Source organism: Pongo pygmaeus, chromosome 20 (assembly GCF_028885625.2).
Source record: "Pongo pygmaeus isolate AG05252 chromosome 20, NHGRI_mPonPyg2-v2.0_pri, whole genome shotgun sequence".
Classification (NCBI taxonomy): domain Eukaryota; kingdom Metazoa; phylum Chordata; class Mammalia; order Primates; family Hominidae; genus Pongo; species Pongo pygmaeus.
In genome coordinates, this window is record NC_072393.2 from 193419 (window position 1) to 208411 (window position 14993).

At 58.9% G+C, this 14993-nt stretch overlaps 1 protein-coding gene across 3 annotated transcripts in view; it reads right to left on the reverse strand.

Annotated features, from left to right (window-relative positions):
• Positions 1 to 14335, reverse strand: part of SHC2 (SHC adaptor protein 2) — a 43529-nt gene extending 29194 nt beyond the window's left edge. The window contains exon 1 of one of the 3 annotated variants that reach the window (XR_008497431.2): positions 13804 to 14334. Coding sequence is in view for 2 of the 3 variants with exons in the window: in XM_054473572.2 (XP_054329547.1) it covers positions 13804 to 14271 (468 nt within the window). In the remaining variant the exon portion in view is untranslated. Of the gene's footprint in view, positions 1 to 13803 lie in introns of all 3 variants that reach the window. The other 2 variants (XM_054473572.2, XM_054473571.2) reach the window with 2 other exon arrangements.
• Positions 14336 to 14993: the final 658 nt, after the last annotated feature.

Sequence of the window (14993 nt, forward strand, 5' to 3'; positions counted from 1 at the left end):
TGAGGCAGGAGAATCATTTGAACCCGGGAGGCGGAGGCTACAGAGAGCCGAAATCACGCCACTGCACTCCAGCCTGGGCGACAGAGGGAGAGTCTGTCTCAAAAAAAAAAAAAAAGACAAGCACAGAGGAAGATTTGAGAGACAGAGACACAGAAGGGAGGGGCCGTGTGAAGACAGAGGCAGACACTGGAGGGGCTGTGTGCAGCCGAGGACGCCAAGGCCGGCCCGCAGGCACCAGACGCCGGAGAGAGGCCTGGGACAGAGCCTCCCTCAGAGCCTCCAGCGGAAACCAGCCCTGCACACACCTTGGCCTGGACTTTGGGCCCCAGAACTGTGACAGAACAAGTGTGTGTGTGTGTGTGTGTGTGTGTGTGTGTGTGTGTGTGTGTGTGTGTGTGTGTGTGTGTGTTTTGTTTTGGGTTCTTGTTTGTTTGAGACGGAGTCTTGCTCTGTCGCCAGGCTGGAGTGCAGTGGTGCGATCTCGACTCACTGCAACTTCTGCCTCCCGGGCCGGGTTCACACCATTCTCCTGTCTCAGCCTCCTGAGTAACTGGGACTACAGGCGCCCACTACCACACCCAGCTAATTTTTGTATTTTTAGTAGAGACAGGGTTTCACCATGTTGGCCTCGCTGGTCTCTATCTCTTGACCTTGTGATCCTCCTCGGTCTCCCAAAGTGCTGGGACTACAGGCGTGAGTCACCGCACCCGGCCGTCTGTGTTGTTTTAAGCCCCACAGTTTGTGGTGGTTTGTGGTGGCAGCCCCGGGACCCTCCCACAGAAGATGGGGAGGAGCCCTGGCGGCTTCACATTCAACCTTCCCCTTTGCAAATTCAGAAACTGAGGCCCAGAGAGAAGGCATGACCCAGAACCCACCCCAGGAAATTAAGGGAAGGAGCCACTGTACAAGTCAGTAAACTGAAGCCCGGAGAGGGGAAGACACCTGGCCGGCCTCACGCACGCAGCAGGCCAGGGCAGATACAAGCCGAGGTCCCCATGTCTGTGCTCCCAGCCCGGGAGACCGTCCGAGTCTCCGCCACTGCCCACGCCAGCCACCGGGACCCACCTCATAGGCTTTGCCATGGTCTGTATCGATGTCATTTACTTGGTATTTTCCTTCTAAGTAAACTCCCCTTACAAACATAATTGCATTTACTTGTTAAAGGAAATTGCAGGAAACAACTAAAATATCTATCAACAGATGAACTGATAAATCCAGTGGGGTCCATCCGCACTCTGGAACGTGACCCAGACGTGAAAAGGAGCAAGTCTCCGATACCGGCCACAGCACGGACGCACCGCGAGGACGCCACGCTCCGTGAGAGACGCCGGCCACGAACGGCCACACAGCGTGTGATCCCATTTCTATGAAATGTCCAAGACAGGCCGATCCACAGAGGCAGGGAGGGGATGCGTGGGCACCGGGGCTGGGGAAGGGGCGGAGGGGAGGGACGGCTGAGGGCGGGCGATAAGTTTCCATTTTGCCTGATGGGAGCGTCCTGGAACTAGACACTGGTGAGGGTTGCACAACCTGTGGCTGCACTAAATACACTGAATTGCACAGTTTAAACAGTTAAGGATTAGGATATGTGAATTATATCTGCATTTTTAAAAATCTGCATGAAAGCCGGGCACAATGGCTCACGCCTGTAATCTCAGCACTTTGGGAGGCCGAGGCGGGCGGCTCACCTGAGGTCAGGAGCTCAAGACCAGCCTGACCAACACGATGAAACCCCATCTCTACTAAAAATACAAAATTAGCTGGGCGTGTTGGCGCATGCCTGTAATACCAGCTACTCGGGAGGCTGAGGCAGGAGAATCACTTGAACCTGGGAAGCGGAGGTTGCAGTGAGCCGAGATCACACCACTACACTCCAGCCTGGGCAACAAGAACAAAACTCCATCTCAAAAAAAATTTTAAAAAAATTATATGAGAAAAAGAGGAAACTTCACACTGCAACCATAACTCCCTGGTTTTCTATTAAAATAAATATATTAATAAAATGTAAAGTCTCCATTCACACAAGAACACTAAGGTTTTGCTAAAACAAGTGTGTGAAGGTTTGCTGGGAGCTGGGAACCAGGATGTCTGCACAGTGTCAACGTCTGTCTCCCCAGATCACGTTCCAGGGCAGAAAGACCGGATGCCGGGGCCAGGGCTGGGGAGCCCGCAGGCAGCGCTTGGCTGGAAACGTGCACGGCCTGGCCTGCGAGCGACTCCCCCCGGGGCATGCGCTGCGACGTCCCCATGCACCTGACCCCCAATTCCACGAGTCCCCACAGATCTTCCTAATTATAAGGGAAACAAACAGCAGCTTTACCGGGGAGAAACATCACCTTCACCAAGTACATTCATTTCCCAGGGCTGCCGTGAGCAAAGGCCACACCTGGGGGCCACAGGAGCTGATCCTCTCCGCGTCCCAGAGCCGGGAGTCTGAGGTCAAGCTGTGGGCAGGGCCTCGCTCCCTCCGAAGCCCCGGGGGAGGGTCCTTCCTGCCTCTTTCAGCTTCTGGGAGCTCCAGGCGTCCTTGGCTTGTGGCTGTGTTACTCCATCTCTGCTTCCTTCACCGCACAGCTGTCTCCTTCTGTGCTTCTGTGCAAATTTCCCTCTTCTTAGAGGACACAAGCCATTGCATTTAGGCCCCACCCTATTCCAGTAACTCCAGTAAGGCCTCAACTAACCACGTCTGCAAAGGCCCTTTTCCAAATAAGGACCCATTCTGAGGTTGCAGGTGGACATGAGTCTTGGGGAACACCGTTCGCCCCAGGACACTAGGTGATCAAAGTCTCCAGCACCAATATCAGGACAAACCAGCATGCGGGGGGCCTCCTGACATGATAAGCTGGGAAAACACAGCACCCCTCCATGCTTCCTGCCAAAAACACAACCTCAACCCAACTGCAGGCAAACACCAGGCAGACACAAACTGAGAGACGGCAGCCCAGAAGCCAGCGTGCACTCTTTAACACTACTGGCTCCACGGATCCCAGGATGCAACAACTGCGAGGCTAAAGGCGGTTAAAGAGACAGGACGGGCCGGGCGCGGTGGCTCACGCCTGTAGTCCCAGCACTTTGGGAGGCCAAGGTGGGTGGATCACAAGGTCAGGAGATAGAGACCATCCTGGCTAACACTGTGAAACCCCGTCTCTACTGAAAATACAAAAAATTAGCTGGGCGTGGTGGTGGGCACCTGTAGTCCCAGCTGCTCGGGAGGCTGAGGCAGGAGAATGGCATGAACCCGGAAGGTAGAGGTTGCAGTGAGCCGAGATCGCGCCATCGCACTCCAGCCTGGGCGACAGAGCAAGACTCCGTCTCAAAAAAAAAAAAAAAAAAGAGGACGGACGGGGCGGCGTGCAGTGGCTCACACCTCTAATCCCAGCACCGTGGGAGGCCGAGGCAGACAGACGGCTTGAGCTCAGGAGTTCAAGACCAGCCTGGGCAACATGGTGAAACCCCATCTCTACAAAAAAACAAACAAAAAAAATACAAAAAGTAGCCGGGCATGGTGGTGCACAGCTGTAACCCCAGCTACTCGGGAGGCTGAGACAGGAGAATCGCTTGAACACAGGAGGTGGAGGTTGCCGTGAGCCAAGATGGCGCCACCGCACTCCAGCCTGGGCGACAGAGCCAGACTGTCTCTAAAAAAATAAAAACAAATAAAATAAAAATTAGCTGGGCGTGGTGGCACACACCTGTGGTCCCAGCAGCCTGGGAGGCGGAGGTTGCAGTGAGCTGAGATGGCGCCACCGCACTCCAGCCTGGCTGATCCTGAGTGAGATCCTGTCTCAAAAAAACAAAAAAAGGCAGGATGGCTAAATGCCATGTGGGATGGGAAAATATAGGTTGCTCTGACACCGTTGGGAAAATTGGTCACATTTGAATACACACTGAAAATTTGATCACAGGATTGTATGGTACATTTCCTAACTCTGTTAATCATACCATAGCTACGCTAGAGAAAATCCTTGTCCTTAGAGTATATACCCTAGCATGTTTGAGGGTAGAGGGGTATCACGGCTGCAGACTTTCTCAATTGTTCATCAATAATAATGACAGTAATAATAATAATTTATACAGTGGGAGGCTAAGGTAGGAGAATCGCTTGAACCCGGGAGGCGGAGGTTGCGATGAGCCAAGATTGCGCCATTGCACTCCAGCCTGGGCAACAAGAGCAAAACTGTGTCTCAATAATGATAATAATAATAATTTATACAGACAGAATAAATGAGGCAAGATGTTAATAATCAGCGAATCTAGGTGAATGACACACAGGAACTCTTTGTACTAGTCTTCTTCTTTGTAACTTTTCATCTCGATAGAATTTCAAACTTACAAAAGCTCTATGTATTCTACTGTTCTTATTTCTTTGATCTAAGGTTGAAACTATTTAAAGGCAAATTTCTTTGATGCCCTCCGCCCCTGGCCAGGAGGACGCCCCTCCCACTGGCCACAGCCCCCGTCAGTGCCCCCGGCCGTGGCTTTCCACAGGGGTGAGGGGTGCGTGCTGCCCTGGGGGCGCTGCAGAAACGTGGGGCCCTGTTGGCCATCATCGCAAGGCTGGGCAGCCGGCGCGACAGGAGCGGGGGGGACTCACGATGACGCCACACTGTGCCCAGGGCCTCGGAGCTTCCTGCGGGCATCGTGTGGGGAAAGCTTTCCATGACTGCCACGCCTCCAACCTAACTCCACGTGACCCGTGACGCGAGAGAGTGGTGCGTTTTTGTGTGCTTGCTTTTTTATTGTGGTGAAACACACATAACATAAAATTTGGAGTTTTAACTGTCTTTAAGTGCGCAGTTCAGTGGCACTCAGCGCATTCCCGTGGCCGTGCAGCCGCCACCACCGTCTGTCCACAACGTCCTCATCTTCCCAAGCTCAAACTGACCCCACGAAACACTTACTCCCCGTCCCCTCCCCAGCCCCATCCTACTTTCTGTCTCTGTGAATCTGATGGCTGTGGGGACCTCTGATGGGTGGAATCGCACAAAGCTTGTCCTTCTGTGTCTGGAGTCTCTCACCGAGTGAGACATCCTCAAGGTCCGTCCGTGCCGTGGCCTGGGTCAGAGCCTCGTTCCTTTCCTTGGCTGCGTCATATTGTCATATTTCAGTGCGTGGATGCCCACGCCGTGGCTGCACCATATTTCAGCGCAGTGTGTGGATGGCCACACCGTGGCCTGGTCGTATTTCAGCATGTGGATGGCCACGCCGTAGCCACGTCGTATTTCAGCGTGTGGCTGGCCACGCCGTATTTCTGTGTGTGGGTGGCCATGCCATGGCCACATCATATTTCAGCGTGTGGATGGCCATGCCATGGCCTGGTCGTATTTCAGCGTGTGGATGGCCACGCCGTAGCCACGTCGTATTTCAGCGTGTGGCTGGCCACGCCGTATTTCAGTGTGTGGGTGGCCACGCCATGGCCACATCATATTTCAGCGTGTGGATGGCCATGCCGTGGCCTGGTCGTATTTCAGCGTGTGGATGGCCACGCCGTGGCCTGGTCCTATTTCAGCCTGTGGATGGCCACGCTGTGTTGATCCATTCATCCATCAACAGACACCTGGGCTGTTTCCACCTTTGGGCTGCTGGGAGTTATGCTGCTATGGCCGTGAGTGTACAAACATCCCTTCAAGTCCCTGCTCTCCATTTCTGGGAGGTATATATCCAAGAAGTGAAATTGCTGGATCATAAGGGAATTCTCTTTAACTTTTTGGGATTTTTTGTTTGTTTGTTTTGAGAAATAGTCTCACTCTGTCACCCAGGCTGGACTGCAGTGGTGTGATCTCAGCTCACCGCAACCTCCACCTTCTGGGTTCAAGCGATTCTCCTGCCTCAGCCTCCCGAGTAGCTGGGATTACAGTTGCCTGCCATCACACCCAGCCAATTTTTGTATTTTTAGTAGAGATGGGGGTTTCACCATGTTGACCAGGCTGGTCTCAAACTCCTGACCTCAGGTGATCTGCCCGCCTCAGCCTCCCAAAGTGCTGGGATTACAGGTGCACCACACTATGCCTGGCTAATTTTTGTAGTTTTAGTAGAGACGGGGTTTCACCATGCTGGTCAGGCTGGTCTTGAACTCCTGACCTCAGGTGATCCGCCCGCCTCAGCCTCCCAAAGTGCTGGGATTACAGGCGTGAGCCTCCGTGCCTGGCAGCATCGTTTTAATACACGTTGGACCTAGTGGACTTTAATACACGTTGGACTAAAATAGTTGTTCACTATTTTAGAAGCCACATCATCCACATAACTCCGGCCGTGGTGTCGGAGCTGCAGAATCGCAGCCAGCATCTGCCCCGTCTGTGGCTGTCACAGGAATGGTGGCCTTTGTGGCATCCTCTGTGCTTCCTGGAGAGCGGACCCTACACATTTACAGGCTGAAACATATTTCGAGTTACCAGGAATCGCCACCATTGCGTTTCTCCGTTTCATTGAGGTTGGGGCATCGTACTGACTTGGGGGGAATTCCTGCATAGGTGGGTGTTACAGGTACACTTGGGTTTCATTTCAGGAGTGAAGGGTCACAAAATGCTTGCTATAAATAGTGGTAGTTGATCGGCAGGACGGCCACACGCAGCTTCAGCTGGTGGATCTCAGACCTGAGTGTGAATCAGAATCACCTGGAGGACTCGCAAAACGCAGTTCTCCAAGCCCCCCCGAGTCTCTGACCCAGCAGGTCTGGGGTGGGGCTCGAGAATCAGCATTTGCAACAGGTTCCCAGATGCCGCTGGTCTTTAAGCCAGTTTGGTGGCCCCGTTCCCCTCCACAAGTGAAGGGTTTGCCATTTCCAGCCAATGGGGGGAGGGAGAATGGCCGGAGTCTCTCACAAAGAGCTCCAGGAAGGGATGATCTCTGCTCCCAGTGGACGTGGCCGGGTCCCAGCAATGTCGGGTGCTGTGGCCACCATTTTGTGACCCTGAAGGTCGCCAAGCCAGCGTGCCGAGGGCGGCGGCACAGAAAGACGGGAGAGGCTGTGGTCACACCGTCCTGAAAAAGCCTGGTGCCGTCTGGCCTTGGAAGCTGAGCAGGGTCGGGCCTGGTTGGTACTTGGATGGGAGAAGGACAGAAAGAACCCAGATAGGGGTTCTTTGTTCTCAGAAACAAAACCTGAGTTTTGTTTCTGAGGCAGGGTCTTGCTCTGTCACCCAGGCTGGAGGGCCGTGGCATGATCTTGGCTCACTGCGGCCTCGAATTGTCAGGCTCACGTGATCCTCCTGCCTCCGCCTCCCACGTAGCTGGGACCACAGGTATGCACCACCCTGCCTGGCTAATGTTTTTTCTTTTTCGTAGAGATAGGGTTTCACCAAGCTGCCCAGGCTGGTCTCAAACGATCCTGCCGCCTTGGTCTTCCAAAATGCTAGATTACAGGCGTGAGCCACCACGCCCGGCCAGAACCCACATCTTTAGGGATGCTGTCGAGCTATGGGATTCATCCACCATGTCAACTGGCCACACCTGACCCCTCACCTTCAAGGAAAAGCTGCATTTGGAGCTGAACCATCTCAACTCCGTCACCCTCTCACAACACCCTGCACCTCCCAGCATAAGGGACCCGCAACGCAGGAAGGATGAAGTGTCATTTTGCCGACCGTGTGCCGGTTTACGTCCATCCCCCGCCGGGCCTGGGCTCCATGCACCTGGAGCAGAGCCGGACACGCACAGGGAACTCTCCCTGAAGTGCTCACGAGGTGAGGTGTGTGAGGGCACCCCAGAGAGCAGGACGGCCTGACTCATGGGACTTCTGTGTATGGACGAGCCCAGCGCCAAAATGGTACATGTGGGAGGAACACGGGGTCGGTGTCCACAGACCTTGGCATGCACTCTGGCCTCTCCACGAGACGAGCTCTGTGTCTTTCTCAACAGAGACATTTTGCTCAGATCTACGCCTTCAGGTGAGGCCCAAAGATCAGGCGTAAAGATTCATCCAGACCGAGCTGTCCAGCACGGCTAGCTGCTCGCTGCCTGCGGCCACTTAAGTTTAAAGTCAGGTAAAATTAAGTTGGCACTGCAGTAGCACAGGCCACACCTCAAGGCCCAGCCGCCCATGTGACTCGCGGCAGCCACACTGGATGGCGCAGACACAGACAGTTCTGCTGGGCAGTGCCGGGCTGGGCTCACGAGACCCACGGCAAAGTCGGCGGGGGATTCTCAGGACAAATGTCCCCATTCACAAAAGGAGCCCCACAGAGACAGGGGACCCTGTTCTGCCAAACCACAGCCACTGCCTTTCAGCCAGGGGACGAACTGACCCAGGACCAGCAGAGGCCCCGGGAAGGCGGTCGGTCTCCTGCGGCTGCCCTAACAGATCCCCACAAACGGGGCTTAAGATCACAGAAATGGGCCGGACGTGATGGCGCACACCTGTAATCCCAGCACTTTGGGAGGCCCAGGCGGGTGGATCACCTGAGGTCAGGAGTTCAAGACCAGCCTGGCCAACAGGGTGAAACCCCGTCTCTACTAAAAATACAAACAAAATTAGCCAGGCGTTGCGGTCGGCGCCTGTAATCCCACCTACTCGGGAGGCTGAGGCAGGAGAATCGCTTGAACCCGGGAGGCGGAGGTTGCGGTGAGCTGAGATTGCGCCACGGCACCCCAGCCTCAGCAACAAGAGGGAAACTCCGTCTCAAAAAAAAAAAAAAAAAAGACCATAGAAATGCTTCCTCACACAGGCCTGAGGGCCGGAAGCCCATCCCCTCCGGAGGCAACGGGTGGGGGGGCCCGTCCTGCCTCTCCCAGTGCTGGTGGTGGCCGGGGCTCCCCGGCATCCTTGGCCCGTGGCCGTGTCACTCATCTCTGCCCCCCTCGTCCTGTCCGTGTCCTTCTCTCCGTGCCTTCACGCGTCTCTGCCCCCCCTCGTCCTGTCCGTGTCCTTCTCTCCGTGCCTTCATGCGTCTCTGCCCCCCTCGTCCTGTTCCATGTCCTTCTCTCCGTGCCTTCACGCGTCTGCCCCCCTCGTCCTGTTCCATGTCCTTCTCTCCATGCCTTCATGCGTCTCTGCCCCCCTCGTCCTGTCCGTGTCCTTCTCTCCGTGCCTTCACGCGGCTTCCCGTAAGGACGGCAGTCACCGGGTCAGGGTGACGTGAATCCAACGTGACCTCGTTTAATGACACCTGCAGAGAGCCTCTTCCCCAGAAGGCCTCATTTTGGGGTTCCAGGTTGGCAAGAATTTCGGGGGAATAACAACGACCTGGACCCGTGACAAAGTCACTGAGCTGCTGAATTAACCGACCCCAGAGCCGCCAACCCCGGGTTCTTCTCACAGGAGACAATCAAGGTCCCTTCGGCGCCCAGCGGCTCCGAGTCAGGTCTGTGGTGACAGCCCCAAAGGCATCGCGAGTGCCGTGACCCAGGGGAGGGCTCTCGGGCTCTCGGGCAGCTCTTTGACCTGCTGTGCCTCAGCTGTCTCATCCATAAAATGGGTGGAAGCTGCAGGGTTGTGGGGAGAATGGAACCCAGGGCTCCACGGGACTCTGAGCGCCGCGCAGGGCTTGGCGGGAGCCTCGGCGCCTGAGGTGCTGCATTTGCAACGATGCTGCCCACAGCGCTTGGACGCGGGGCCCACGCAGCTGCTTGTCCAGCGTCCAACTTCTCCCCGCACACCGGGATTGCTGCAGGTTCTGTGGGGGTTCTGCGATGCTGACTGAGTCACCCGGCCCATCCACTCCCTCTTGCTGCTGTCACCAATCACCACAAATTGAGTGGCTCCAAACAACGCGAGCTAATCCGCTTAAGTCTAGAGGTCAGAAGTCTAAAATCAAGATGTGGGCAGAGTTGGCTCCTAATCTGCTCCGCCTTTCCCAGCGTCCTGAGGGGCCCACATCCCTTGGCTGGGGGCCCCTTCCTCCCGGTTAGCAGCCACAGCGCAGCCTCTTCCGGTCTCTCTCCGACTCTCACCCCCTGCTGCGAGGACACCAGGCCCCCAAATCATCCCATCTCAGGGTTGCTCACTCGGTCCCACCCGCAGGTCCCCTGTCGCCGTGTAAGGGGCACCTTTGCAGAATCCGAGGGCTGCATGTGGACACTGGGGGCCATTGCTGTGCCCCACACAGGTGCGTGTGTGACAAGTGCCCTCAGAATGTTCTCTCCGGCTCCCACAGGAGGACCCTCAGCCCCGGGTTCTGGTCTGCTTTTCACTGCGTAATTTCAGACACAGCTCTGCCTCTCTGTGCCTCAGTTTCCCTCAGTGCACAGGGTCCCTCCAGTGTGGAAGAGCCCTGCGGGCCTGAGCCACAGGCCGCAGCCCCCTGCGTGATGGGGCTTGGCTATTCCCCTCCTTAACTCAAGCTTCCCTGTGACCAGGAGGGACCGGCTGTCCCTGTGGCTGCTGTGATGTAGGTGCTGGGGGATGGGGCTCCCAGGGGACAGCACTGGGGGCTGTGGCCAGTCAGGCTCCCTGGGGCCAGGGCCCCTCGTCCATCAGCAACTCCTCCGGGCTCCAACACAGGCTCATTGTCCACTTCTCCCCTCGCCTAGGTCCCCTGGCCTGGGCCACCACCATCCCTCACAGCCTCCTCCTGGGTCTCTGCTGCGCTTCCAGACCCTCCTCCTCCCTCAGCACAACTTCCACACGGCCCCTGGAAGGGGCTTTCAAAACTGCACACTCTGCACCACCCCCTACTTAAAACCACCCCACTCCTCACCACAGCCCACAGAGAGAGTCCTGCTCCCTCTCCATCAGCTCCAGCCTCGTGGCTCTCCTTGCCGTGATGCACACGCACCAGGTCCGCTCCCCACGTGGGGCCTTTGCACCTGCTGTGCCCCGCCTAGAATTCTGTCTGCAAACTCCACCGCATCGGGCCTTTGCACCTGCACCTGCTGTGCCCCGCCTAGAACTCTGTCTGCAATCTCCACTGCATCGGGCCTTTCCACCTGCTGTGTCCGCCTAGAACTGTCTGCAAACCCCACCACGTCAGGCCTTTGCACCTGCACCTGCTGTGCCCCGCCTAAAACTCTGTCTGCAATCCCACCACGTGGGGCCTTTGCACCTGCTGTGTCCGCCTAGAACTCTGTCTGTAATCCCACCGCGTCGGGCCTTTGCACCTGCACCTGCTGTGCCCCGCCTAGAACTCTGTCTGTAAACCCACCGCGTGGGGCCTTTGCACCTGCTGTGCCCCGCCTAGAACTCTGTCTGCAAACCCCACCACGTCAGGCCTTTGCACCTGCACCTGCTGTGCCCCCGCCTAGAACTCTGTCTGCAAACCCCACGGCCGGGGTTTCCATGGCTCATGTCTCAGCTTCAAGGTCGCCTCCTGGGAGGGGCAGCCGCCCAGCCTCCCGCTCTAATATCACACGATTTTAGCTCTGCAGAGCCGCTACCAGAACCTATTTCCTCATCTGTTTGTCCTCTTCTGATTTACTGACTGTCTCTCCCACTGGAATCTAAGCTCCTTGAGAGCAGGAACAAGGTCTCTCATTGTCTACTCATCATCTGTGCTGGGCAGGGGAAGCGTATGCTAAATATTTCCTGCAGTGACGGAAAGCAGCAGTTATCCCCCAACATCCGGAGCCCCAACAACCCTGGCGTCTGAATTCTGAACATTCTAAATCTCGCATCCACAGCCAACGGCCAGACCTGACTGGTCCCGATGGATGTGGTGTGAAGGGAGCCCACGCGTCCTCCGTGGAACACGCTGGCCGTCGGCGTTAAACCTGTAGGACAAACTGCCGGGAGACGGCGAGGGCGGCCCGATGCCACCGGGGAAAACAGACCCAACCAGGCCTGGCATCTGCACAGACCCGGGGGAGGCGGAAGTGGGTCCTGGGGAGGCGGAAGCTGGTCCTGGGGAGACGGAAGCGGGCTCCGGGGGAGGCGGAAGCGGGTCCCGGGAAGGCGGAAGCGGGTCCCGGGGAAGGCGGAAGCGGGTCCCGGGAAGGCGGAAGCGGGTCCCGGAGGAGGCGGAAGCGGGTCCCGGAGGAGGCGGAAGCGGGTCCCGGGGGAGGCGGAAGCGGGTCCCGGGGGAGGCGGAAGCGGGTCCCGGGGGAGGCGGAAGCGGGTCCCGGGGAAGGCGGAAGCGGGTCCCGGGAAGGCGGAAGCGGGTCCCGGGGAAGGCGGAAGCGGGTCCCGGGGAGGCGGAAGCGGGTTCCGGGGAGGCGGAAGCGGGTCCTGGGGAGGCAGAAGCCGGTTGTACTCCGTAGGCCGAGCACGCCTGAGGCTGACAATCCCAGGCCCCCGGACCACACGTGGGGGAGTGAGGTTTCGCAGCCAGCTTCTGGGGGCTCCCGCAGGCTTTGGTGGGCCCTGGCTTGAGGCCCCCACCTCTGCCTGTCTCCTAACGGCCCGCTCCTCTGTGCATCTGAGTCTAAATTTCCTTCTCCTTACAGAGACCCACCCTGATCCAGCCAGGCCTCATCTTAACTAGATTACATCTGCAAGGACCCCGTTTCCAAATAAGGTCAGACTCCTACGGCACAGGAATTGTAAGGGGGACCCTTCTCAACTCGCTGTAGGGGGGAAGGACCCTCCTCAACTCAGTGTAGGGGGAAGGACCCCACTAAACTCAGTGTAGAGGGAAGGACCCCACTGAACCCAGTGTAGAGGGAAGGACCCCTCTCAACTCAGTGTAGAGGGAAGGACCCCACTGAACACAGTGTAGAGGGAAGGACTCCTCTCAACTCAGTGTAGGGGGAAGGACCCCACTGAACCCAGTGTAGGGGGAAGGACTCCTCTCAACTCAGTGTAGAGGGAAGGACCCCACTGAACTCAGTGTAGGGGGAAGGACCCCTCTCAACTCAGTGTAGGGGGAAGGACCCCACTGAACCCAGTGTAGGGGGAAGGACCCCACTGAACTCAGCGTAGGGGGAAGGACCCCACTGAACTCAGTGTAGGGGGAAGGACCCCTCTCAGTGTAGGGGGAAGGACCCCACTGAACTCAGCGTAGGGGGAAGGACCCCTCTCAACTCAGTGTAGGGGGAAGGACCCCACTGAACTCAGTGTAGGGGGAAGGACCCTACTGAACTCAGTATCCAGAAAAGCAAAGACACAACCCAATGCGAACACAGGCTAACGTTCCTGGCCGCAGAGGCCCGGAGGAGCTGGGAGCACCCACCGGCAGTGGCGTGCGGGAGTGGCTGATCATTTTCCCAGACGCCGTAATGACTGCAGCTGTAGGACAGCCGCTCTCTCAGAAGACAGGGGACTATGCACGGCGCTGTCACCCCTGCAGGTGACTTCACACGGTTTATTATAAACCACAGAGAAGGGCAGACCCGTCAGCAGAGGGGAAGGTTACCGTCCTAGGTGGAGGCGTGCTGTGTCTAGGCGCCCGACTTCCCCGTGTGTCTGAAAAGGTTCATTTATCATAAGACCCAGGATAAATAAACAAAGGCCGCTTCTTTGGCCGCCCTGGAAGTCCCTGCAGCCTCCCATCTGGAATCCTGGGGTCTGTCCAGGCGCCAGCCCCTCTCCAAACACCCCTTCCCGCACCCCCACCGCAGGCCAGCGTCTCGGGCCCCGTCTGTCATTCGTGAACAGCCGTCCAGGGGGCTCCGGTGACAGAGACGCCCCGGCCGCTCGCCGCTCTCGGCCTCGCACGCCCAGTCCGAGTGGGGGCGGTGCACCTGCGCATGCGCGCCCCTCCCCCGCCGCCCTCTCCCCGCCCCTCCCCACGTGACGCCGTGGGAACCCCGACCCCAGCGCCTCCGGGTGGGGGCAGCCTCCGGGCGCCGGCCGGAGATGGGGGTCCGGGGTGGCGGGAGAGCAGGAAGGATGGGGAGGAGACACCTGGCTCACGGGGTCCGGGGATCCCGGAGGAGAGGGTGGGGGAGGGAAGGCCGCCGCGAACGGGCTCCCGGGGGGTGGGGGGGACTCACCCGCACGACGTAGGAGACCCCGGGCCCCAGGACCCTGGCGTCGGGGTGTAACCAGCCGTGCGCGGGTTTGTGGATGAAGCTGCCCTTCCGGATCCACTCGGCGGCGGCGGCGGCGTCCCCAGACCCTGCCGCCCCACGCGCGCCCCGCGGTCCCCGCGCCCCCGCGCCCCGACAGCGGCTGAGCGCGGGCAGGGGACAGGGCGCGGCGCAGCGGGGCTCGCAGGCGCCTAGGACGGCGGCCGCCAGCGCCGGGACGCCCCCCGGGCCCGCCGGCTCGGGCTGGGGGTCCGCGCCCCCCGAGGCCCCAGCCGCCCGCGCCGCCGCCGGGCCGCGGCCCAGGAAGCCGCCCGGGGCCGCGAACTTCCACTGCGGCATTCGGGGCAGCAACGCGCAGAAGGTGGTGGGCGCCTCGGGCTCGGGGGGCGCGGGGGGCGCCGGGGGCGCGCGCCCACCCGGACCCTGCGTCATGGCCGCGGCCGCCCGACGGAACCCGACCGGGCGCTGCGCCTGGCGCGGAGGAAGCCCTCCCGCTCCGCCCGCTCCCTCCCGCCCCCGGCCCGGTGATGTCATCCGCCCGGCCCAGCGCGCAGCCGCGGGGGGCTGCGCCCCTGGGACCCCGGCCCTCCTCGTCCCGGCGCCTGGCCGCGAGGCTGGGGAAACTGAGGCCCTCCGAGGACACCGGGCGCTGGCCTGGAACCCGCAGCCAAGGCAGGACGGGGCTTTGAACCCAGAACCCCGTCAGCGACCTTCCCCACTGCGCCCCCAACCCCCGCCCGCCGCCCAAGTTCCCAGAAGGACCGAGCTGGAGAAGCTTAGAAATTCCACATCCCTTCTTTCCCGTTTCTTAGTGGGGAAACTGAGGCCTGGGGAGGCGCGGCCAGGGAAAAGAGAACCCCGGACCCTAAAGTCAGCCCCTCCCTCTCCGTTGTTCCAGCTAGAAGATACCTTAGGGTCACCCCTATTTCTTAGTGGGGAAACTGAGGTGCGGGGAGGGGAAGGGGCGCGGCCGAGGGCTCACAGACGAGGCTCAGACCCAGGAGTGCCGGCTCTGGGAGGGGGGGGCTAGGAGCGGAGCCGGGCCCCTGCTCTGCGGCCTGTCCCGGCCTCAGTTTCTCCGGCTGTAACCCAGGGGAGCGGGCTGGAGGGTCGCGGCCTTTCCTCCCTCACTTCTGGGGAGCCCAGTCCCGCAC